Here is a 25,612-nt window from a genome sequence, read left to right on the forward strand (position 1 = left end):
TGGAACCCATGGGCCTGGAGAGAAGACCAGCAGAGACCATCCTGCACCTTCTACGTAAGAAAGAACCTCAGTGGAAAGTTAGCTGCCTTTCCTCTGAAGAACTAACAAAATAAATCCCCTTTTATTAAAAGCCAGTCTGTCTCTGGTGTTGCATTCCCACAGCTAGCAAACTAGAACAAGGAGTATGCCTGATTTCAGGAAACCTAGGAAGAAAGAGAGTTCAAGCAGGGATAGAGACCTGGGCAGCAAAAACAGTATGTCCAACACAGAGGGCTCTCCCCTGGGAGCATTTCTAAGGAGCCTTGATGTTCTCTTCTGTGGCCTAGTGTGGCACACGGGAAGGGGTCCCAGCAGTGGAAGCCACCCCCACTGCAAGGCCCATGTTGGCCTTGTTGGCCTCGGTAGGAAGATGGTTGAGTGACCCCAAGGCCTATCGGCCAATGGAGGTTCAAGACATTACAGCATCCGAGGTGATCATAAAGCAACCACAGGTTCAGACACTTCTTTTGGGATACATATACATCACTTGGCCCTAATATGACCCTAAAGAGGGAGCAGGAACTCCAAAGAATGACTGTGGCTGGACTTCTCACCAACCTTTGGAGCCAAAGGATATAAGAGATTTAAATAGATTTTTTTTTAAATATATAAAAATAGGATATTTATTACACTTAAGTGCCATGCAGCAATTCATATCTATTATATCCGATTGTTAAAGAAACAAAGCTGAGTGGCAAACAAAACTTTTGATTCTGATGTGCAAAATGTATAGTTATTTTAAAGGATGTAAAATACAGTTTGGGACATTTTCTACCAATTATTTCAGGTAGTTGACTTACTTTAAAGTATTTTCTCAATTTCATACAATGTAAACTTTCAGGGTTCTTTTCTTTGATAGGTGATTTAAGAGTTGTCAGAAAATCTTTCCCTCATGCCTAGTTTCTCTGAATAACAATGCATATTGTCTATAGATTCCAAGTCCTGACCACGTTTCCTGTTGATGGTTTCAGAGTAACCAGAAGAAACTGAACATTTTATTGTTCTGCTACATTCCTTCATAAAAGTGTGCTAAAGAACACTTCCTGGAATAAAGATACAACCACATCATAAAAATTGTCAAAATCATCTCCTCTCTTATACCACTATTTTGATCATCCAAAAGAGAAAAGTGAGTCTATGATATTTAAAAAGATTTGTGAAAATCACCTAAGCAGTAGCTTCATTGTTAAATTCCTTAATTCTAAACAATCATTGATCTCTTGTTTGATTGGTCATCAGATACAAAATAAAAAGATTGCAGTCTTATCATTCTTTCAAGTCTCTTGAGACCCAGTGGACAAAAGTTGCGGCCAAAGAATTCAGTTCACCTCTCACTGCTAATTCATTTAAATGGACAGGTCAACAGATTAATTGATATGGGTTCCTCTAACAGCTTGACACCATGGAATGATCACTGCAAGAGAAGAGATCTGTCTTTGCCATTAACTGATTGTATCACTTGGGCAAGTGATTTCAGTCTGCTGACTCAGTTTCCTCATTGATAAAATGAGATAGTTGAAATGATTGCTAAATTCCTTCCAGATCTGCAATTCTATGAATGTGTTATTCATTATAAGTATTAGAAAAGCCAAAGACATCATCAGAACTAATGCAGTGATCCAGAGATGATGCCTTACAACATGCTGGCTTTCCTAATTTAAGAGAAAATGCTCTCCTCTGACGATCTGCCTGTTTGACAAACCATTGTCTGGAACTGGTAACACAAATATCTAGACAGATTACGCCATGCAAACCAATAACCTGATTCAGATGATGGAACTGATGGGACATATAAACTCTCAGATGCAAATACAAGGTGCTGATTGAACCTGGAGTGAATATATTATTTCAAACTTCAAATTTATGTAACTTTCCAACAGGCCTAGTATACCCTGATCTTTATTAATACAACAGAGAACTCAAATAAGCAATTCTGTGTCTGGTATGGAACTTTATGGAAAAGTTCTGAAGCTCTGTCTCTCAATTTCAACAGGAAATAAGGAAGGCAAAAAGAAAACCAGCAAGATTTCAGAGAAGAAGAATATACAATAAACATACTTACACACAAGACAAGCACAGTGGAGAAAATCATTGCTTATCTGTTCCCTTTCTCACACTGTTCACTGTTCCTACAAATGAGAAATACTTGATCTAAAGTTTACAAATCTCTGTCTCTGTTACTTTGTTGCTTCCAGTCATCTTAGTGAGAGCTTTGGAGCTTGAACTGTTCTGTGTATTTGATGAGCAGAAAAGAGTTTTAGGAAGTATTCTTTTCACTACCTAGAGGTCAAGAAAAGGTCCCAGAATTTGCAGTCAGAGTTCCAACTATGTAACACTGTACAGTCTCAGTTTCCTGAGAAACTTCATCAGTAAGATGATGATAGTAATATGTTCCATTTCACGTTTTCTAATGAGGATGAAGTGCACACTAATGAATGTGCTACACAGCAGCACAATAATGAATGTGCTTTTTCTGATATATTATCTTTACCAATATCAGTTATGATGTTGATTTTTATTATGTTAGAATCAGCCTACTTAGCTATGCTTTTTCCATACCCTAGAACCTTTGAAATATCCTATGCTTTTTCGTTATTGAGAGGTGAACAATAATTTTTGAAACTTCTTTGTTATAAATTTAGTAAATATAAAGTATTACTAAATATGAAGTATTTTGCCATATTACATACAATAGTATATTCATTCAACACATAACTGTGTGATAGGTACTATAGTATTTTATATACGTCTTCTCATGTGTTAATATAATTCTACAATGTAATTATTATCATAATTTTACCAATAAGAAATGGAGGGTTGGGGAGTTTAAATAACTTGTAAAAGGTCCCACAGATGTAACCAGAATTTGAAACAGCATCTGACTTCACAGCCTCTATTTGTGCTTTATATATTCTGAATTTCACCTATTTTGCAAGGACTTCTATAAAATCAAACACGTGAATAGGCATGTCGCTCCCTGTCAAACTAGAATATCACTGTCTTTGACATTAATATTCACTGGAAGTTAAATAACACAGGTCATTTCATTTAAAAATAAAACTCTAGAAATTTAATACCTATTGTTATTCTAACACATGCTTTCAATATTCATCCATGCAACAAATATTTATTGAATGCCAACTATGTGCCAAGAAGTGTTTTATGGACAATCATAAGCAGAAACGTTAATGTCTACCCTGTGGAGCATACCTTAGAACTTTTCTCCATCAAACCTCTAACACTGTTAAGGCATACATACACCTATGACAAATCTTTCAGGGTCAAAAAGGAAAGAAAGGTTATTTCTAAATTTGGAGTCATTATGTGTCATGCTAGTGATGTCTGGAAATTGTATGCAAGAGTGAGTTCAATAGCCACTTTTGATAAGAATGATCAATTTATTCATAAAAGTTTATACATGAAACTGTAACTTTAGGGTACAATGTATCATCCCAGATAGATTATGCTTTTCTACTGTAACAAACAACCCCAAAGTATCACAGTAAAGGTTTATTTCTTACTCTCGCAAAGTTTAATGTAGGTTGAATGGCCCTTCTCTATCTTGTAGCCTAAAAGTAATGGGCAATACTTCCACTCACAGTCAACTGAAAGTCTGGGGAATAGAAGGAAGCAAATGGGTTTCTGAAGAGCAATGTTTCTGCCACAAACACAAACGAATTTTCTTGAATATGATTAATATGAATAATCTTAAAATTTCATTTTGATTAATGGTAGAAAATGGTGAACATCTACAGTTTAAAGCTTCTTCCTATGCTGCAGACTTCCTCTGAATAATTCACATTCTCTTCAAAACTAATTTTTTCAGAAAACACTTAAAACATGTTTTATTCAGGATTTTAAGTAAGAACTCAAGTCTCCTGCTTATTCCAATTATCTTGCTTGTATGGCCTTACTGCAATAGAAGAGAATAAAATCACTGACTAGCAAGCATGATATGGAGGCTTGTGACCTTTGTCAACTGCCATTAGGGAAAGAAGTTGGCTTGGACCTTTGATTTCAAATGAGAATTTAGATCAGAAGGAAAAATCTGATTAAGCTTTTTTTTTTTTTTGCAAAATCTGGTTATGATTTCCTCTCTTTAGTTTTCATAGGGGTCAGGATTTTATACCTAGTGGAAACATTTGCTATCACTGAGGTAATACAGCTTCCTGAAAGAACTTCCCTGATTTTAGCAAGAGGAGGCCACACCCACCAACCCACCCATTCTTTAGATTCCTAAAGTATCTGCTTGAGGCATATCTCTCTAACTTTCCTTGCTCTCAGTCATAACCTATTCACCAATCCCTAGCCCAATTCTCCTGTACCCCTCCCCAGGATGTCAAAGGCTAGGCCTGGGAGACTTTTTGAATTTTATACACAAACCTACACTGCCACCTTGCTGAGTTTCCCTTGAGAGAATTCCTCAACTAGATCAGGAGTCAGCACAACGTTCATGTAAAGGGTCACATAGAAAATATTTTAGCTTTTGTGGACTAACCGTGCACCAATTACTCACCTCTGCCACTGTAGCACAAAAGTAGCCTCAAGCAATACGTAAACAAATTCGTGTGGCTGGGTTTCAATAAAACTTTATTAACAGACACTGAAATTTGAGTTTATATATTCTTCCTGTGTCATAAAATATCTTCTTTTGGATGGTTTTTCACCATTTAAAAATGTAGAAAACCATTTCAGGCAGCTGGTCAGATTTTATTTGCAGGCCATGATTTGCTAACCCTTGATCTAAGTCAGTGGTTCTCATATGGGGACAAATTTGCACCCCAGGAAACACCTGGCAATGTCTATGGGCATTTCTGATGGTCACAAGTAGTGGGGTGTTACTGGCATCGGCTCTGCAGAGGCCAGGACGCTGCCAAACGCTCCACAGCGCACAAGACATAAAATAAAGTGGCAGCCAGTCAAAAATGTCAAAAGTTTTGAGATTAGAAACCCTGATCCAGATAAAAGACTCATAGGAGAAATAAAGAACATTCCCCACAAACCCCCACAGGTTACTAGACTTTAAGGCCTTCCCTAAGTGACCCGCTTCATAAACTCTTATGTGGATTCTCTAACTGCAATTACTTTGACCTCAATCTCCCCCCGCATTTGCAGATCTTCATGGAGTGTGTTCATCATATTAGAGTGTCTCTCTTCCTTACCATACGGGAAGCCTCAGAAAGGTAAGGGGCATCTTGTCCTTCTTTATATTCCCATAAAAAGGATGCTTGTTGGGAGGAACTAAATAAAATAATGAAACAAAACTTCCAAGTTATGAACTCTCTTAAGGTAGTTATAACTCTTCCTATCCTTAGGGTAAGCATTTTCTGTCCTAACCTGCCAGCTTTGCTGGGTGGAACAACTGCCAACAGAAAGTCCCAGGCTCGATGCAGTATATACTACCTTTTGGACAGATAGTCTGACAGGAGTTGGCTATGGTTCTGCTCAGTGAGGTGCTCCATTTAGAGACAAAAAGTACTGCTTCTTGCAGCCATTCTTAGAGGCATCAATCAGTGGATCCAAAAGCATTTCTTGAGCTCAGAGTCAGAAACTGCAGGACATTACATGAGGCTGGGGCAACTGAGGGCACAGAAACAATAATGGGTTGCCGAGATGACCCCGCTGTGAGCTGGCTCTGCCTGGTTCCCATCTGATATACCTGATGCCCCTCAGATTGCCTACTCAGCTCCCCTCTATGACTCCAGATTTTCTCTCACTCTTACCCTACTTTGGTCTTCTGGGTCTCACAACTCTTCTCTGCCACCCCACAAGCCCCCAGCCTCTGCACTGACTTACTGACTCATGGCTGCTCGAACTAGATATCTAGGAGATATCTAGCTGGTCTGACCAAGTCAGTGCATTTCATGTCTCTCACCTGGCACATGTCCAAAGCCCCTGGCAGACAATGCACAGGCTCAGTGGCCGGCTCCTCTGGGACGGAGCCATCTCTTCCACTCTCTAATTTAACCTCTATTCAAATCTGGTTTTCTGGTCATTCTCCTTGGCTTATACCCACTTCTCTTCACTGCTCAGCTGCATTGGATTAACACTTCATTTAGCAGATTTCCTTTGCTTTTTGATATTGATCTTCTCTCTCACATTTCTTGACCCTGGCCAGTATTCCTATTCATAATTGTCCTCAGCAGGAAACAAACATCATGCTATATTTTTCTGTCACTCTCTGCCACGAAGAGGAACATGAAAGGCAAGCTTGGGTAAGGGAGTGTGGCAGAATACAGAGTAAGTACGCAGATGTGGTTCCTACACAGAGTAGGAGAATTGACAGTCTACTTTGCACCAAATTGGTAAAGAAGAATCAATGGTAGCAACCCTGGACCACAGGTAATAAAATATTTTAAGTGAAAAATAATACACAGCAAATAAAAATGGTGACATTTCCTTAGTGTTCTCTCTGTTGCAGATCCTGCACTACTTGCATGTACTAATTGTCTTGTACACTAATTAGAGCAACTCTGATGTAATTAATAACATTCTACCCACTGTGCAGATAGGGAAAATAAGGTGCAGAAAGGTCAAGTAACTTGCCCAAAATCCTCAACTAGGAAGGGGTGGAATTTGGTTATGTCTGACTTCAAAGCCCATGCCATACTCATGAAAATCTCAAGCAGCCACAAGAAACTTCAGAGACTAGCTGAGAACTGCTCTGTGTATTGGAGGGTGGAAGTTATTTGGATCCACAGCAGGAAGAGGGAAAGGCGTCTTAGAGGCAGGACCGCTGAGGGAAGGCTGTGGGCTGGTGGTACAGTGAGGACACCAGTCTGGCCAGAGCCTCTGAAAATGTGCCTTGAGAAGACCCAGGAAACAAGGTTGGAGAAGGAGAAGAGCTCACGTGTGCAGAGACCTGAAAGCCAGGAGGAGCAATGTGCTTGACCTCGTAGGAAATAGTCACCAGAGATTTTGTAGAGTAGCAAGCTATGTTTGAGGAATAAGATTTGCGCTTGATTCAAAGATATACTCCCCACCTCTCAGACAATCCCCAACTACAGTTGTGACCATGTTCCCTAGGTTGTATTTGGCAATCCTCATGCAAACTGCATGGAATGCAAAGGGACTACCTTGTTAAGACAAGAATTTACTTAAGTCAATGAATGAGTTTTCAGTTGTTGCTGTAACAAATGACTGAAGACTTACTGGCTTAAAGCAATTCAGATTTATTACCTTACAGGTCTAGAGGTCAGAAATCTGCAATGGATCTCACTAGGCTAAAATCAAGGTGTTGGCAGGTTGGTGTTCCTTCTGCAGGCTCTCAGAGTGGGGTTTGTTTCCTTTCCTTTTCCAGCTTGCAGAGACCACCTGCATTCCTTGACTCAAGCCCCCTTCCATTTTCAAAGCCAACAATGACTGGTCAAGTTTTTCTTCCACTGCATCATTCTGACACCTACTCACTTGTTTTCCTCTTTCATTTGTAAGGACCCTTGTGACCACACTGGGCCCACCTGAATAATCCAGAATAATCTCATCTGGAATTTGGCTAACTAGCAGCCTCATTTCCATATGTAACCTTAGCTTCCCCTTGCCATGTAACATAACATATTCACAGGCTCTGGGAAATGGGGCATGGACATGTTTCAGGACAATTAGTGAACTCGCCCTTGGGGCACCATCAGTGGCAGACAGGAAGTTGTCTAATGTGCACCATTGCAGGCCATCCAGGCTGCTACCTGGGAACAAACCACAGCTAAATTTCAGTGTCAAGGGGTGGACTGGGGCATGCAAGAGCCCAGAAACAATCATGCAGCCTTAAGGCTGTCCCAGATCCTGTCTATTACTCAGCATCTCCCCTCTGTTGGAAGCTGTTATCTTCGCCTGCAAAGTCAACTCTACCTCGGGGGCCTCTAAGAAAAATCTCATCCTAAAACAAGCAGGATTTGCATAGCTTCAGCCTGATCTCTGTTGTCAGACTCAGCTGACACATCTGCTTGGCTCCATGGCCAACCCCTACCCCTGAGTTTACAATACCTGTCCCATTCCCCACCAGCACCATCCTCACCTCAGTTCACAGGACTTATCCCAGAAAGGTTTGTCCCTTAGGAGATACAATACAATGACCTATAGTACTGTATGCAAGATAGCAATTGAACAACCCCACTATGTTAATCAGGAAATCAGAGGCACTGATAGAGGAAAGGAATCAATATCAATATGGTTCTACCAAATAGTCACCTATGAATAACACAACACCTTCAGCTTTTCAAAGAACTTTTGAATCTATTATTTGCTCTGCATAATTCAGTAACATAAATGCGGTCAAAATTAGAACTATATGACAGATGGGGAAACTGAGGTTAGAAAAGATAAAGGACCTAGCAAAGATGATACAACTAGTTGACCCAGAAATAGGGCCCAAGTTGATTTCTCTCAACTCCTAGGCCAGTGCTCTTTCTACCATATTACGTCAAGGGGTCAAGCCTGTGGGTAGCTTGTCTGGCTGAGAATCTCAGGGTTGGAGGGACTTTAAATATCATCTAGGGCAACTACTAAGCTGAGGCTGGAACTTCTTCAGAAATGCCCTGCCAAGCTGTCAGCCAGCCTCTGCTTCAACATTCCTCAAGGCTACACTTCAACTTTTAAGCATCACAGAATATTGATAAATTCTTTCTTACATTGAGCTCAGATCCAATTTCTTAATATACTACCAATTCATTGGCTATGATTTTTGCATCTAAGCACATATACATACAAAATGGATCTCTCTTTGTCATGACAGCCTTGCAAATACTTGCCCCCTAGCTTGACCGAGGTCATCTCTTTTCCATGATAAGCAACCCCTACTCCCTTTAGTTTTCCTCCAATGAGAGGAGCTTCATGCCCTTCATTTTTCCTAGCCTCTTTCCTCTAAACCTCTAAATCCTTCTACAGTGTGGCTTCTTTGGCTTCTACTGCAAAGAACATGGTCTTACAACAACTTCAATACAGCCTCCCATCTGGGCAAGATTCCCGCCTGAGGTCTGCTGGCCCTGAAGAGAACCGTGGATCTAGAGTCTCCACTCAGGCCTCCATCTTCACAACAGGATCCAGAAGAGTACCAACTGCAGCAGAGACCAAGAACTGGGACAGGCTTTTGTTCCAGCATCTCTGCCAAGCACTTCAGAAATTCTAGTAAACAGGCACCCATCTGGAGAAGGCAAATCAAACCACAACTAATTCTCCAGGATACCAAGTGGATGCTTAATCAAAGTGTAGCTTGAGTAGGAGGAAAGGTAGTGATTCACAGATCCCAATTGCTTACTCTCAGCAGATAGAGAAGCTCTGAATTATGCTTCACTTTTTCCTACCCAGAAAATCACTACAGTTCAAGAGGTTGTTATTCATTGAGGGGCAGATTAAGTGGCATAGCTGGGCAGGGGAATTGTGTCTCTCTGACATCTTGATTCAGCTGGTTGGGTTTTGCATGTTCTTTTTTAACTCTTTTGTTTTCATTACAGAAGTAATTTCAAGCCAACCTGGTTGATTAGGCAGAGAATTTCCTCGATGTGCACAGGGCAACCACAGCTTGGAGGGTGAATTCTTTCAGGAATGATTGCTGGGCTTGGTAGCAGACAGCAAGGAAAGATTGCAACGCTGGACCCACTCAAGGGAGTGAAGACACTGTACTTGGTGGTTCAGGAAGCCCATGGCCTGGGCATTCTTCTTTGCTGCTCCTTTGCCTTTGCCCTGCACTTGTAGTAACTGAGTTTTGCTTGAGACCAAGCCTCAACCTATACCCCAGGTACGTAACCAGATTCCTAATTTGTTCTATATAGCTCTTTTCCTACCTGGAATCCTTGCCTTAAATAATGGTGCTCTGCCCTGCTCTTACCAGCCTTTCCTTCCCCTGGGACCCCAGGACTGCAACCACGGTGCTGATACTGCCTCCTAGACCTTCCTGATGCGGGAATCCTGCTTAAATCTTTGCATGTTCTCTGCACGCTGACTCAACTACTGGCTCCACTCTTCTATCAGGCCCCCAAATCCTTAACTAGTGCTACACCTCCACATTGCCAACCCTCTGTTTATACCTGTGTCTAATGACTCAACTCCCTCTGGAAGGGTAGATTGCTTTCTCTGCCTCCTGCCAGCAGCTGGGTTGACACAAACCCAGGCCCAGGGACATGCTGAGCTTTCTAGCCCCTCCAAGTCTGCCTTATGTAGCTGCTTTCCAAGATCCTTTCTGCTGAAAGCAGCTTCGGAGGGGAATGAATGAGAGGAGATGCTGCTGAAGGGTGATAGGCAGCCCAGGAGCCCTGAGGTAGAAGATAAAGGGGGAATACTGTCACAAGGCAATCAGAATCTGTTTCCCCCAACCCAAGCCACAAGCTGTTGGTGCTCCCTATTCCTGGCCCCATTTCCTTCCTGCCTAACCAGCAACCTGATTTCCATATCATTGAGGGTTGGGGTGCTCTGTGGACAACCAAGACCGAAGCCATTAGGTAGAGGTTGTGCACTCAAGTGCTGTGATTTCTCCTTTGGAATATATTAATGGCAACTTACAAATTACCCCCAAGTATATGTACCATTTCTGAGAGGATTTGAATTCATGAAAACAAACTAGTGCTTGGTTGTCTTGAGGATGTATTTAAATTCACAAACAACTATTTTTACCATGTGGTGATTTTTATACAGAAATAATAGCTCTCCCACTTGCTAATTGACGTGATAAACAATGATACAGTTTCCCTCTTCCATCACCACCTCCAAAATTAAATTTAACAGCAATACTTTGCTTAGGCAGAGAGAACAAATGGGCCAGTTACTCATTCATGGAAAATAGGTAAAAATTTTCCAGTGACTCTTTCTCTGAGGTGTCTATTTTAAGAAATGTGATGGGGAATAGGTTACAAGGTGAGCTTCCAACCTTTTAGAGAGCAAGAATCAGGAATTTTCAACTGAGTGGCTGCTTATCAAATGCCAATATAAAGAGTGTGCTCCAAAACAAGCTGAGCTTGTCTCCAGATTTCATGTGTTTCACAACCCCATCCTATGCCTGAATGTCACAGCCACCTTTAGAAAAACAATATTCTTTAGTTTATAGTAGGTAGAAAAATTTAGTGACAAGATTCCTTGTCATTCTCTAGGTAAAGAAGACATGTTTCTTAGGAAAAACATTGGTGAGAATAAAAGCCAAGCCATGTTTTAGACTCTCTCTGATTTCCAAAATACTATTTAAAAAATAATTACGCCCACGATTTATGCACGATTCATTAGGCAGCAAGATAAAACGCACTGCCAAATTTTAATTGCATTGCAAGGGTAGTTATGGTGAAATACACCCCCAACTTCTTGGGATCATAACCCCAGCCTAGTAACAGCTTTACCAGGATGTAAACCTTGACCAAATAGTCTTTCATGATTAGATTATGATAATATTTAGTTTCAGCATTTGATGGACTCTGAACAATTTTTTTTTAGTTAAGCCATTAGAAGGTCAAATGATCTGTTATTATCAATACGTAAGCTTTCAACTGTGAACATTTATGAACTCGAATCACAGGATCCCCTACAAAGATGACAGGAATACAACCGCAGAAGAAAAAAAAAATCATTTGATCTGCAAAATAAAATCTTTTTAAGGACCATACATTTTTCCCCAACCTCCGCCTTAAGATAAGAACAGGATGATATACTGCATTGCATAGACATTGGTAGGGGATAAACTCATTACACACAATTCACTCTTGTACTGGATTACAGACACAAACTAGGGAAGACCCGTGTTCATTACATAATAGATATAATATCTTGCAAAATGTAGACTAGCTATAACAGATAACAGCCTACAGAATGTAAAGTGATTTTCAGAATGTGCAAGATGCTGAATTACTAATCTGAAGGAGGCAGGCTGATATAATGAACATCTGAGATGGTGTTTAATGGTCTTGTGACAGCAGGGTCTGCTGGGGCTCCCCACCCATCCCTTTAGTTTGTGAATGACATCTTCCATCAGACTCTGATTGTAGCCGACCTGCCTCTGTGACAGCTCAGTGCTTGTTTTCAGAGTCTCCCCATGTTACTGTTCACAAACATACCTGTGGTCTTTAACGGCGTTTTCTCTCCTAGCAACAGTTTTAACCTTTTGGCATGGATTTTGCCTTGATAATGTGAGTCAGCCACCACTGCTGAGGTAAAAGACATGTTACAGAGTGTGCAGCACTTGTTCTTATCCACCATATCAGCATCACTTCCCTGTGTGGGGAGAAAGGGAAAAAAAATGACGTTAGAGAGAAAATCAAGTCCTCGGAATTTTTCCCCCCCCATACCATTCTTTCACAGATGAGATTCATCACCAGCTAAGAGAGATGCCTGGGTTTTGTTCTGCAATCTCTTTTTACTTCAAGATAATAATCATCATTAAAACCTACATCAAGGGCGGGCCACAGTGGCTCAGCAGGAAGAATTCTCACCTGCCATGCTGGAGACCCAGGTTCGAGTCCCGGTGCCTGTCTATGCAAAAAAAAAAACCCTACATCAAGCAGTATGACTTCAAAATACATTTATTTAGGGTCTACTAATATCAGGCACCAAAATGGCAGGTCAAATTTGTAGACACGCGTTACCCAGAGGAAAATGGCGCCCATGATGAGGCTGGAACACATCGTGTCTGGCACAGGGAGGAAAAGCAGTCGCTAATGATTCCCATTTTACTCATAAAGTAAGTAATACCAGAGTTCAGATGGCCTAAATTATTCAGTATAACTATCATTTGGTATTCAGCATTGCCTTCGACCAGTTTGATCCCCACCAGAATCCAGAGCCACAACGTTTAAGTTTCTTTTTTGAAGATTTCTTTAAGTAATTGAACATTAATGAGTATACATCATAAAGCTATGATGACCGTGCTGGCTGGATTTTCTGGAAAAGAGTTGTGTGATTTTCCTTTTTTTCAGGGCAGGTGATTCATTCAATGCTCCACAGAATGCATAAATCCGGCTTGATTTTTATTCCTTTGTAGGACTTGATGAAAATGAATCATGAGTCAGAAAACATAAGCCTTTGTCAGATCATGTGTCCTGACTATTACGCATGCAGGTAATCAGTTACCTGTGCTTATGTATGGGGAAGATTAACCCATTGCCCCTCCCCACCCCTTGTTAGAAATAGAGGGTAAATAGACATTTAGATAAGGAGTTATCTTTTCCTTAATGGAATCGCAATAGCAAAGCCTCTTTTCGGTTCAGAGCTGCCTTAGGTGAGGACAGAGCCCCATAAGAGTCCCTTTTCTTATTCCCAGCAAGCCCAAAGATGCAATTTAAAATGGGATAGGGGCAAGGATGATATGCAGAAAGGAAGTTATGCATTTTTCTGCATAATAATGAAATGTCCAGACTCCTGGAGAGAAAGTTGCTTTGAAAATTATATGACAGTTAGACAAGTAACCTACTTCTTCCTTAAGAAGTTAGCCTGGAATATCTCTGATAATTAGCATTTGTCCTTGAGAAGAGTGAGAACAGGGGTGTGTGTGTGTGTGTGTGTGTGTGTGTGTGTGTGTGTGCTCACGCCCCTGTATTCCAGGAGACTGGCCTAAAGTTCAAAGGTAGAGGGAGGAAGAGACCTCACAAGGAATTCTATGAGACAGAGTAACAAAGCTCCAGGCATTGCGAATTATTCTCTGGAATTTAGACTCTTATATCTTCTCTCTCAAAAGTAATGCATGAGATTTGAGGAAATGGACTGCTAGAGGTTGGGGGATGGGAAGAAGTGAAAGATGGAGGCTCTTATAGGGGAAGGAGGAGGAGCTTCTCCAAAAGGTCCTCTCTTTAGTTTATTCTCTTTAGAAGGAATAAACCTGGGGGTAGAGAACCTGGATAAGCATAAAGGTACCTCACCCTGGTGTTTAAAGTCGATATGTTTTGAGTTTTCCCCTCAATAAAAAGAAAAAAAAAAGTGATAGACACTTTTACAGCTACATGTGCGTAATGTAATGTAGAGATGAAACGGACTGGGAAATAAAGCACAGGTTGGCGTCTCCTCATCCATCTCTGACCTGAGCCTAGAAGGTGGCACAGTATCCTGTGATGGAAGTATAGCCCAGGAATTCCAGGAAATGGCAAATAGGGGGACCCATTAAATGAAGAGTTGAGCCAACTAAATGAGGAGTGATAGCTCATGAGGGATGAAAGACCAAAACTGGTACTTTCTCACAATATGTTAAAGGATATCAGTTCTAGATTTTTAAAAGTGGGGGGAGTCCGGTGAAAGTGGATGCTTGAGTTATCCTGTTTTACAGCCACCTATGCATGATATCACTGCTAACCCAGAGTGACTGTGGGTATACTCAGGGCTGCTCCCTTAGAAGAGTGGCATCACGGGCTGAATATTGTGGGGGAAGAGACATCAATAAATCAGTCTAGCCTGCATTAAATAAATAAACAAGAAATTGACAAAAACACAATCCCTGAAAGGTGGGCAACTCAGTGCCCTATTGTTGATGCATTACATTCCCTAAAATGTAGAATTTTTAGCAAAAAAAAAAAAAAAATTACAAGACATAAAAGGAAAGCAGAAACTGTGACCCATACATGGGGGAAAAGGTGATAGACACTGCAAGTGAGAGGGCCCAGATGTAAGATTTAATAGCAAATGTCATCAAGGCAACCATCATAAATATGTTCAAAGATCTAAAAGAAACCATGCCGAAAGAAGTAAGGAAAGGTATGATGGCAATGCCTTAGAGAATATCATTAAAGAGATTGAATTTATTTTAAAAAAAAAGAATCAAATGGAAATTCTGGAATTAAAAAGTATAATAATTGGAAGGAAAAATTCACAAGAGTCAGAACGATAGATTTGAGGTAGCAGAAGAAAGAATCAGTGAACTTGAAGAAAGATTGATAGAGATATGAAATCTAAAGAACAAAAGAAAAAAGAATGAAGAATGAAAAAAGTTTCCCATAGAAAAAAAGAAGCAGGAAAAAATATTCAAAACAATAATGGCTAACAAACCTCCTAAATTTGAAGATGAATAATTCAAACTTTCTTCTGCAGCTTCTTCACTTCTCTCAGCCTTCACAGAATTGAAGAGAGTTAGGGACTTGCTCTAGAATTAGGCTTTGACTTAAGAGAATGTTGTAACCAGTTTTATCTACTATCTAGACTGCTAACACTTTCTACCTGTCAGCAATAAGACTGTTTCGCTTTCTTATCATTCATGTGTTCACTAGAGCATCACTTCTAATTTCTGTTCTAGTTTGCTAGCTGCCGGAATGCAACACACCAGGGACGGATTGCCTTTCAATAAAAGGAGATTTATTTAGTTAACGTATAGTTATTCAGAGGAAAGGTAGCTAACCTTCAACTGAGACTCTTTCTTACGTGGGAAGGCACAGAGCGATCTCTGCTGGCCTTCTCTCCAGGCCTCTGGGTTCCAACAACTTCCCCCGGAGCGATTCCTTTCTGCATCTCCAAAGGCCTGGGCTGAGCTGCAAGTGCTGAGATGAGGCATGCTGAGCTGCTTTTTGCTGTGCTATGTTGAGTTCTCTCATTTAAGCACCAGCCAATTGAATCAAACATCATTCATTGCAGCTGGCACGCCTCCTAGCCGACTGCAGATGTAATCAGCAACAGATGAGATTCACATGCCATTGGCTCATGTCCACAACAATAGAACTAGGCATCTTCAACTGGCCAAGTTGACATCTGAATCTAACTACCACAATTTCCTTCAAGAAATGTTCCTTACATTCACAACTTGGCTAACAGTTTGGCCCACGAGTCTCACTTGGCCCATCATGGCTTTTTATGCCTTCCTCAAAGCTTAGTCTTTTCTAGATTTTGATTTAAGACGATGTGATTCACTTCAGCACTCAGAGGCCATTGTAGGGTTATGAATTGGTCTGATTTAGATATCATTATGTCTCAGGGAATAGGGAGGCCTGAGGAAAGGAAGAGAGATGGGGGGGGCAGCCAGTTGGCGACACAGTCAGAACACATAATATCTGTCAATGAAGTTCACCATCTTATACAGTTCTTGACACCCCCAAACAATTACAATAGTAACATCAAAGATCACTGATCATAGGTCATCATAACAGATAGAATAATAGTGAAAAAGTTTGAAATATTGTGATGATTACCAAATTGTGACAGAGACACAAAGGGAGCACATGCTGTGGAAAACATGGTCCTGACAAACTTAATCAAAGCAGGGTTGCCAGAAACCTTCAAGCTGTAAAACATGCAATATCTGTGATGCACAATAAAGTGAAGCACAATAAAATGAGTTATGCCTGCACGTGCCATCACATGGCTGAACCTTGAAAAATCACACTAAGTCAAAGAAGCCAATCCCCAAAGACCACATATTCTATAACTACATTTACATGAAATTTTCAGAAGAGGCAAATCTATAATGACAGAAAATAGATTAGTAGTTATCTAGGAAAGTTGGGGCCAGAAAGAATGGGGGAGGTGGGGAGTGACTACTAATTGGTACAGTTTCCTTGTTGTGGTGATAATGGCCTAAAATTGATTGTGGTGATAGTTGTAAAACTCGGTGAATATACTAAAAACATTGAACTGTACCCTTTAAATGGTGGATTATTATGTATGTAAATTTTATTTCAACAAAGCTGTTATCTTAAAAAGCTTAAAAGATGGATTTAAGTGATTTCAAAAGCCTAAAGAAATACTTGTACTTGAAGGATAGGTTTTCTCTTTTAGGTACATTCTGCTTGGAGGACAAACCTATCGAGAAAGGAAAAAACTTATTATTTTGTTCATTTGGTTCCCTTGTAGTATGTGGAATTCCTCTGGCCATTGCCTGGACATTCTTGGAATTCTGACCACTGATGTCCACTTCAGCTAAAGTGATTTCCTGGCTATCAGGGAACTCTCTTTTCAGCTGCTACGAAGCTATACCTAAAGGCAAGAACCATCGGGCAGCCCTGCTAGAGGCAGAACTAATTTCACCTCTCAGCCCCATCGAGTGTAAGATGGAATGACCAGTCAAGAAAGCTATTTCCAGAATTAGACATGTTGTTGCTTATAGTCTGGTATTAAGCTTTGAAAAGAGATAGTGAGCAGGAAACAATGTCTCTTCTCTCTCTCTCTCTCTCTCCCACTTTGCTTGACCAGAAGACCTTCTAGAAGTCACACTTCCTGACTGATTGCAGGGTCCTGGCCAATTTTATCTCCCACCGTTCTCTGTCACGCATCCTGTTCCACTCTGTTTAAGTCATGCTATTCTCTCCCCTCAAACCTATTCAAATCCCATTCAGACTTGAAGGCCCATTTCATCCAGGAGCCCTTTTAGGACTCCTGCAAATTTCATCACATCTTCATTCCTGACCTTTCCTAGTCTTTAAAATTTGTGCCATAAGTTTTAATTACGTCTCACCTTCTAATTGTTTTATTAGTTTTTTTTTTTTTAGGGGTATCTCTCTAAAACATCTTGAAGGCAGGAACTTTACAAGAAGACTAGAGACCATCTTCCCTCTGTCCCCAGTGCCTGACACAGAAGAGACTCAATAAACATGAAATAAATAAATACTTGCTGAATGACTTGAAGTGGTCCTCACTAACCAATTCTGACTTGGTTGCTTAAATCCTTTCTTCTGCATAAAATAGACTCTTCCCCACCCTCTTACCAACACTCTTGCTTCATCTCATGAAAAGGCCAATTAACATGTATTTCATCACACACTCACCTCACCCTCCACTGTCCCCCCACTGTCGATATCAAGCCTGGCCTGTTAGAAGGTAAGTTTGCCCATGTAAGAAGGATGTGTCCTGCCAGCTGGAAGGGTGGGCTGTGCCAGGGATCCAATGGAAGACAGAGTCCATCTCAAAGCCGAGAAGTGTGTGTTCCACTGCTACCCATAAAGACACACGTCCTACACCCGGACAGAAACCACTCACACAGTGGATAAAAGCCCTTCATTTCCATGGTATTGGGGAACGTGGTCATTCTGAAAATAAAGGGAAGAGAGAAGGAAGAGTTCTACTCAGGAGGGAGATGCAATGCTCTGTATGCCTTGGGTATTTGAAAGGTATTGGTTTATTTTATTAGCAACTGAAGAAATATTTAAACAGATGGTCACAATTATTACAAGACCCCAGAAGGAAGATATTAGTGCATTTCCTGAGAGAGGACAAATATGTAAGCTAGATAAGCCTGAGTAAATAAGTGGCTAGCAAAGATGTAGCAAATGAATAGGTGTTCCAGAGGGAGCAATAGTGTGACAAGAGGCAGGTCGGAAGAGAGGAAGAGAAATGTCTAAAAGCTCTGAAAATTTCCAAACTACCAAATGAAAAGTAATATTTCCTATTAGAGCCATAGTTTGAATTCATATAGCTAAGTGGCAGTAGTAAAACTGGGATAATTTCTATGCCAGGGAAGCCTCCTTCAGACCAGCACTTTTCACATCTTCAGCCTGACCCTATACCGTATCACACAGCTACCATTTTCTGAGAATGTTATGTTCCAAACACTGTGTTCATGTTTTATTTACTCAATCACATTGAATTCTCCTAACAAGCCTAAAATATGCTTAGGATTTATCCCGCTTTCCCTTTTCCCTTAGTCCCCTAAATCTAGCCATGAGCAAGTCCTGTCATCTTGTCATCCAAATAATACTCCAAAACTGTCCACTTTTCTCTACATCCCAGCCCGACTTTTCTATTCTGCCCTCCACCATTCCTTTTCGGTCCTGAGGCCCTTTCTGTTGAATGTCTGTGTTTTACACTGTTCATAGCGTTTATTTCACATTCTAAAATTTTTAAGTTTATGTATTTAGTTTTTACTTGCTTATTTTCCATCTCCCACCATTAAAATATTCAATTTTGTATACCCAGCATCTAGAAAGTGCTATCCTTTAGAACATAATGTAAAGAACGAATGCAGCCACATATGCAGTTTTGAATTTCCTAGTAAGCACATTAGAAAATGAAAATAAACTGTGGAATTAATTTTAAATAATATCCCAGTATCTCCAAACTATTATCATTTCAACATCTATTCAATGGAAAATTATTACTGGTGTATTTTATGTTATTTTTCTCATAGTAAGACTTCAAAATCTCACAAATATTTTACACTTAGCCATATTTCACAGGCTCAGTGGTTCCACGGGATTAGGGCTACTGCATTGGACAGTACAGCTCTAGAGCAATGATAAGAATTTAGTGACTAATTACTAAATATCTTTTGACTTAAAAAATGAATGAATAAATCCCCAGTGTTACTGATGAAGAAAATGAAACTCAGAGTGTTTAAATAAATTCTCCCAATGTGTGATACTTTCAAAAGTGGTAGAACTAAGTTTTGGATCCTTTTCTGACTACTGCTTCCATTTAATGGCATCTTCTGTTAGTCTTCCCATCAAAAACTTTCAATGGCTCTTTATTATCTAAAAATAAATTCATCATCATGACATTTAAAGTCCCCTAAAATCTAACTCACAACATACTTTTCTAGATTTCCCCCCACCACCGTTCTTCATACATAATATGCTCCAAGGAAATTGAATATTTCAAGGTAAGGAACAACAAGGAGCCTGCTCAGAGACTGGCTAGAAATCTCTGCTCCTCACCTTCTGGTGGCTTGGCCTTATTGGCACTACAGGTGAAGAGTCAGTCCTGTAGGCCTCATTTTTTTTTATTATATTGGACAGCATTATGTTATTTCCCTTTGTGCCAGTTTGAAGCTACTATGTACCCGAGGAAAAACAAGTCCTTTAATCCTCATTTGGTATTGCTGGATGGGATTTTCTGATTGTTTCCCTGGAGATGTGACCCACCCAATTGTAGATGGTAACTTTTGATTAGATGGTTTCCATGGAAATGTGTCACCACCCACTCAAGTTGGGGTTGCTTACTGGAGCCCTTTAAGAGAGAACCATTTTGGAAAAAGCTAAGAACCAACAGAGCCCACACAGGCAGAGACATTTGGAGATGCAAAAAGAAACTGCTCCCAGGGAAGCCACTGAAGGAGCCTGGAGAGGAAGCTAGAAGAGGTTGCATGTGTCTTTCCAGCTGAGAGCGAAACCCTGAATGTCATGGCCTTCTTGAACCAAGGTATATATCCTTAGATGCTTCAGTTTGGACATTTTTATAGGCTTACCTTAATTTGCACATTTTCACAGCCTTAGAACTGTAAACTTGCAACTTAACAAATTCTCTTTTAAAAAGCTGTTCCAGCCCATTTTTCATGCAGGAGACCCGGGTTCAATTCCCGGACCATGCAAAAAAAAAGCTGTTTCATTTCTGATTTCTGGTGTATTGCCTTCTGGCAGTTTGCAAATGAAAATACCCTCATTAGACTAAGATCCTTCTTTATTTATGTCTCTGCCCTAGCTCACTGCCTGGAATGTAGTAGGTGCTTAAAAATTGTTGAATGATGTGTTTATGAGGGAATAAATGAACTGGTGAATGAACTCTTCCCTTCTTTCAAATATATTCAGCACATCCTTACATGTTTTGTTCACATAGCTCATTCCAAGCAGAGTTTCCTTAGTCACTCTACATGTAAGGGCCGCTCAGAATTCCACCCCTTCAACAAGGCTTACAATGTGACTGTGTGATTGTAAAAGCCTTGTAGCTGATGCTCCCTACATCATATGGAGGATATGGACAGATGAGTGAAAAAATAGGAACAAGAATAAATAAATAAATAATAGGGATGAGAGGTAAAAGAAAAATTGGGTAGTTTGCAATACTAATGGTCAATGAGAGGGAGGGGGTAAGGGGTACAGGATGTAAGAATTTTTTTTCTTTTTCTTTCTTTTTCTGGAGTGATGCACATGTTCTAAAAATGATCATGGTGATGAATACATGACTATGTGATGATATTGTGAACCACTAGTTGTTTATTTTAGATGGTACTATTTGGTACATGAATATATCTCAATAAAAATATTTAAAGGCTTCTCTAATACTGCCTATCAGAAAGAGATTGCATCCATCTCTTAACTCCCACAGAATTCATTTAGCCCCCTCCTCACACATTAATGCCATTAAGGACGCATCTTATTATTCCTAATTGAATATTAATTCATTGGGGTAAAAATGTATCATCCTCACCCGTAGTACAGTGTTTGAATAATGTGGTAAGAAAAAAATGGAATATTAAATTATAAAGGAGGGGGTGCAAAAGGAGTTCAGTGGTAAAATTCTCACCTGCCATGCAGGACACCTGGATTCAATTTCTGGCCCATGCAATTCCCAGAAAACAAAGCAAACAAACAAAAATTCAACAAATGGTGCTGCAATAATGAGATACTCACATGGAAAAAGAATGAAATGTGACCCCTGCCATACAGCATACCAAAAAAACAAATATATATATATATATATATATATATATATAAAGGAGAAGACTTGGATATAAAGGATGTAGGTTTCTGTGTTGGAGTTTAAATGTACTAGATCTCACTTATAATCATTGAACCTAAAGTTCCTCTCCTACTTATGAGAAATAAAACTTGCTCTGTCTACATATCCATGAGATTTTTATCACCATAAATGAATTCAATGTATGGTAACATGGTTTGTCATTTGAAAAGTAATAGTTAAATGTACATACACACACACATATACACACACAAATACATATAACAAAAATTGCTAATCAAATACACTAAATAATGGAGGCACATTTTTTTGTCTTCTACATGTAATTTATTTATACTTGACATTTTCTCACTTATTTATGGTGCACATGTTCAAAGCTTGTTTCCATCTATTATTAGAATGTATGCTCCTTTTGGGGGCAGAAATTCAGTTTTGTTCACTGCTATACATCCAATGTTCTGCTACAGACCAGTGAATAAATATTTGTTGATTGATGAACAATACACACTTAAGTACAAAATAAAATGAAAATCCTAGAAATACGGTGGCAGCAGTGGCATAGCTGTTTCTTGCGGTGGTTGTTTTAATAATTTAAATTTCAGATTTTATTCTGATTTCACAAAAATTTCCTTTTTATTCTGTTACTGAATCCAACTTAGGACACTACAATGCATTTAGCAAATGAATTTTTTAAAAACCCAACTTTTTAGTTATTCTTGGAAGGAAAGCTAATATAGAAGCTACTATGCCATCACTGGAAGCTAGGACTCCTGTTTAATGTTTAAATATTTTTATCGAGATATATTCATGTACCGTATAGTACCATAACAACTGGTGGTTCACAATATCATCACATAGTCATGTATTCATCACCATGATCATTTTTAGAACATGTGCATCACTCCAGAAAAAGAAAGAAAAAGAAAAAATATCCTTACATCCTATACCCCTTACCCCCTCCCTCTCATTGACCATTAGTATTGCAAACTACTCAATTTTTCTTTTACCCCTCATCCCTATTATTTATTTATTTTTGTTCCTATTTTTTCACTCATCTGTCCATATCCTCCATATGATGTAGGGAGCATCAGTTACAAGGCTTTTACAATCACACAGTCACATTGTAAAAACTATATAGTTTCCCAGAACCCACCCATGCAGTTCCTGGAGCTTGCCCATGCCAAAAAAAAAAAAGCTATATAGTTATACAAGTTATATATGTAGTTATATATCATCTTCAAGAATCAAGATGGAATATAGTTCAATAGTTTCAGGTACTTCCCTCTGGCCACTCGTATACATCATAAACAATATATATATTTATTTATTTATATATATGATGCATAAGAATAACCTCCAGGATACCCTTTCAACTCTATCTGAAATCTCTCAGAGCAGCAGTATAGTCTTTAAAATTTCTGAATCCCTACATAAAAACAGATAGAACAACTAGACAGACAAATGAAAAACCTTCAGACAGCATATATAATAAAAGTGACAAGTTATTCCCATGAATCCTAAAATACCAGTGAATACGAATAAATCAATGACAACCACAGGACCCAGTAGCAGAGGGTTACAAGAGCTCTAACATAAGAACTGAAGTGCACAGTCTAGCTTATATGAATTTTAAGTATGACCCACCAGACTTTCCTTCCAGGACAGGGTTACATAGAAAAACCTGCTGGGACTAGAATTAAAATCAGTCAGGTGAAAGACACTGGAGAAAAAAAAATTCAGATAAAGTGAATAGGGGAGAAAAAAACAAGAAACTTCAGAAAACCATCCTATTTTTAAACACAACACATACACATACCATTTTTTTTTAAAGGAGCTCTGTTAAGTTATTAAAGCAACCTTAAACCATACTTCCTTCTAGATAGTCAGGAAATGAAATAACACATGGTGAGAAATATTAAAATATCCAAATCTAATCCCTTAGAAAGTGAATATACAAAAATGAGCGAAATAACACACAATGAAAACAAAACCAGAAATACACTATTACAAAATAGATCAAAACAGTAACTTTCTATTTCAAATCCAAGAGACATTAAGGATATAAAACAAGACATGAAAGATTAACAAATAAAAACTAGAAAATGTACAGATTTGAAGAAGGCACTACAAAAAAGATTTAGAAATAAAAGAATAAATCATTTCAAAACTGAAAACTAAAGAGAAGAAGCACAGGATGAATAAATACAATGAAAGAAAATCCTAAGAGAAATAGAAGGTAAAATGAAAGAAAAACTCAAAAATCAAAAAGAAATACTGATTGAAAAGCAAGTGACAAATTGGAGAAAGACAAAGACACTTTACTACATGAATAACTGGGAACCGAAACAAGAGAACAAAACAAATATTAAAACCTATAAATTGAGAGGGATGAGGGCTGGAAGCAGCAGTGGCCAGGCCAGTTGGGTGGCCATGGAGACAGCCACCCATTCCTGTGGCCTGCCTTGCAGTGGAAAATATTCTCTGGCCTGAATCCCAAAAATTGGCTTTATGGTCAAAAGATTAAGATGAGAACACTGTGGCCCAGAGTGCTGAAACAACGTGCCCAAGGTCACAAGACCAGGCTGGTGGGTGGGAAAGTCAAGATTTAAACCCAGGCCGACTCCAAAGAAGATATACAGTTCCAAGATGGCAGCTTAGTGAGGTGTGGCGTTTAGTTTGTCTTCCAGAGCAGCTAGTAAATAAATAGCCAGGAACAGTACAGACCAATTTCTGGGGAAACATCAGTGACCAGACACACAGCATACACCAGTCTGGACAAGCTGGACCAGCTGTGTTCCCACCCAGAACTGTGAGCCCCCCAAAATGTGGAGGCCAGCACCCCTCCCCCAGAGGCTGGGTCCCAGAGGGGAAAGGAAGAGACTTTAATAGCAGCATGGGGCTGAGGTCAACCAATCTCCAATTGTGGAATTAACAAATTCTGACTACTAGAAATATGCCCCTATCAGATAAACCTTGAATAAAAGCTAAAGTTACTAGCTTTGCCCCAGTGCAGAGGGGGCAGGGCTGACTGGGGGTGGGGGGGACAGAGGTATTTTGGATCAGACAGCACAAAATACTTGAAAAGGTCTGCACCCTTAAAAAAAAAAAGAGGGGGGGAACATAGGACCTGGAGACACATAGAGCAATGTACCAACTTGAGCTCTTGATTAACAAACCCAAGGAATGGGTTTGTTATCTGAAAAGGATTTTATTTTGCTTTGTTTCTGATGCTTAACTGCTCATTAGATACAATTGCTAGGCTTCTCAAGCTCCAACTTCCCCAGGCAAGGGGAGAATTAAGTTTGTCTGAGAGACAAAGAGGCTAGTCAGGTGAAACGAGTTAATTCCCCAGGAAAGGAGTGGGGCCCAGCTCAAGTGGAATCACTCCCTCAAGGAATTCAGACCCCAGGGACTGGAAAACTGAAACAATTAAAGCCAGCCTACAACCTCTCCTCTGTCTCTACCTCACCCTCAGCACGGAGAGTCTGCTGAAGTTAAAGGTACTGCATTACTATATGCTGGTGGGACCTGCAGGCAGACAAGCACCACACACTGGGCAGGATAACAAAACCACAGAGTCTAGAGGTATCATAGGAAAATCTGTCAACTTGCTGGGTCTCACCCTCAGGGAAAGCTGATGCAGGTGACTTTTTCCTCTGAGAGGAGGCCAGTCTGGTCTGGGAAAATCTGACTGTGGTCTATAATATCTAAGTAGATCCTCCTAAGGAAAAAAAAGGCTCCATAAATACAGGACAAGAAATAAGAAAACAAGAACTGAAAAATTCTGATCTGTCAAACAAAACCTATGCTAGAGGTTTAGAATAAGCTGAACTGAATGTCAAAGAACAGATAGAGAATAAAGCCATTCAGCAAGAAAATCCTAGGTAAAAGAGCAAAAACAATCTACAGAATAAACTAATTAAGGAATTAAATGCCTAGATGCCAGCAAAAACTAATGAGTAATAGTAGGAAAATTGAAGATAGAGCCCCGTCAAAGGAACAAACCAACAATTCAAATGAGATACAGGAGTTGAAGTAATTAATTCAGGATGTTTGAACAGGCATGAAAACTCTCATCAAAAATCAAATCCATGAAATGAGGGAGGATATAAAGAAGACAATGCGCAAACAAAAAGAAGAAATCAAAAGTCTGAAAAAACAAATCACAGAACTCATGGGAATGAAAGGCACAGTAGAAGTGATGAAAAAAACAATGGAAACCTACAACGCTAGATTTCAAGAGGCAGAAGAAAGGATTGGTGAACTGGAGGAAGATTTTGTCTGAAAT

General features: G+C 39.6%; 1 protein-coding gene across 3 annotated transcripts in view; it reads right to left on the bottom strand.

The window, feature by feature from the left end:
- The window catches only part of ZMAT4 (zinc finger matrin-type 4), a 409,363-nt gene that overhangs the window by 140,233 nt on the left and 243,518 nt on the right, over positions 1-25,612 (bottom strand). For all 3 annotated transcript variants that reach the window (XM_077151827.1, XM_077151828.1, XM_077151830.1), the window contains one exon: positions 12,066-12,222. In XM_077151827.1, coding sequence (XP_077007942.1) covers positions 12,066-12,222 — 157 coding nt within the window. The remainder of the gene's footprint in view (positions 1-12,065; positions 12,223-25,612) is intronic.

The sequence above is a fragment of the Tamandua tetradactyla genome, chromosome 3 (genome assembly GCF_023851605.1).
Source record: "Tamandua tetradactyla isolate mTamTet1 chromosome 3, mTamTet1.pri, whole genome shotgun sequence".
Taxonomy (NCBI): domain Eukaryota; kingdom Metazoa; phylum Chordata; class Mammalia; order Pilosa; family Myrmecophagidae; genus Tamandua; species Tamandua tetradactyla.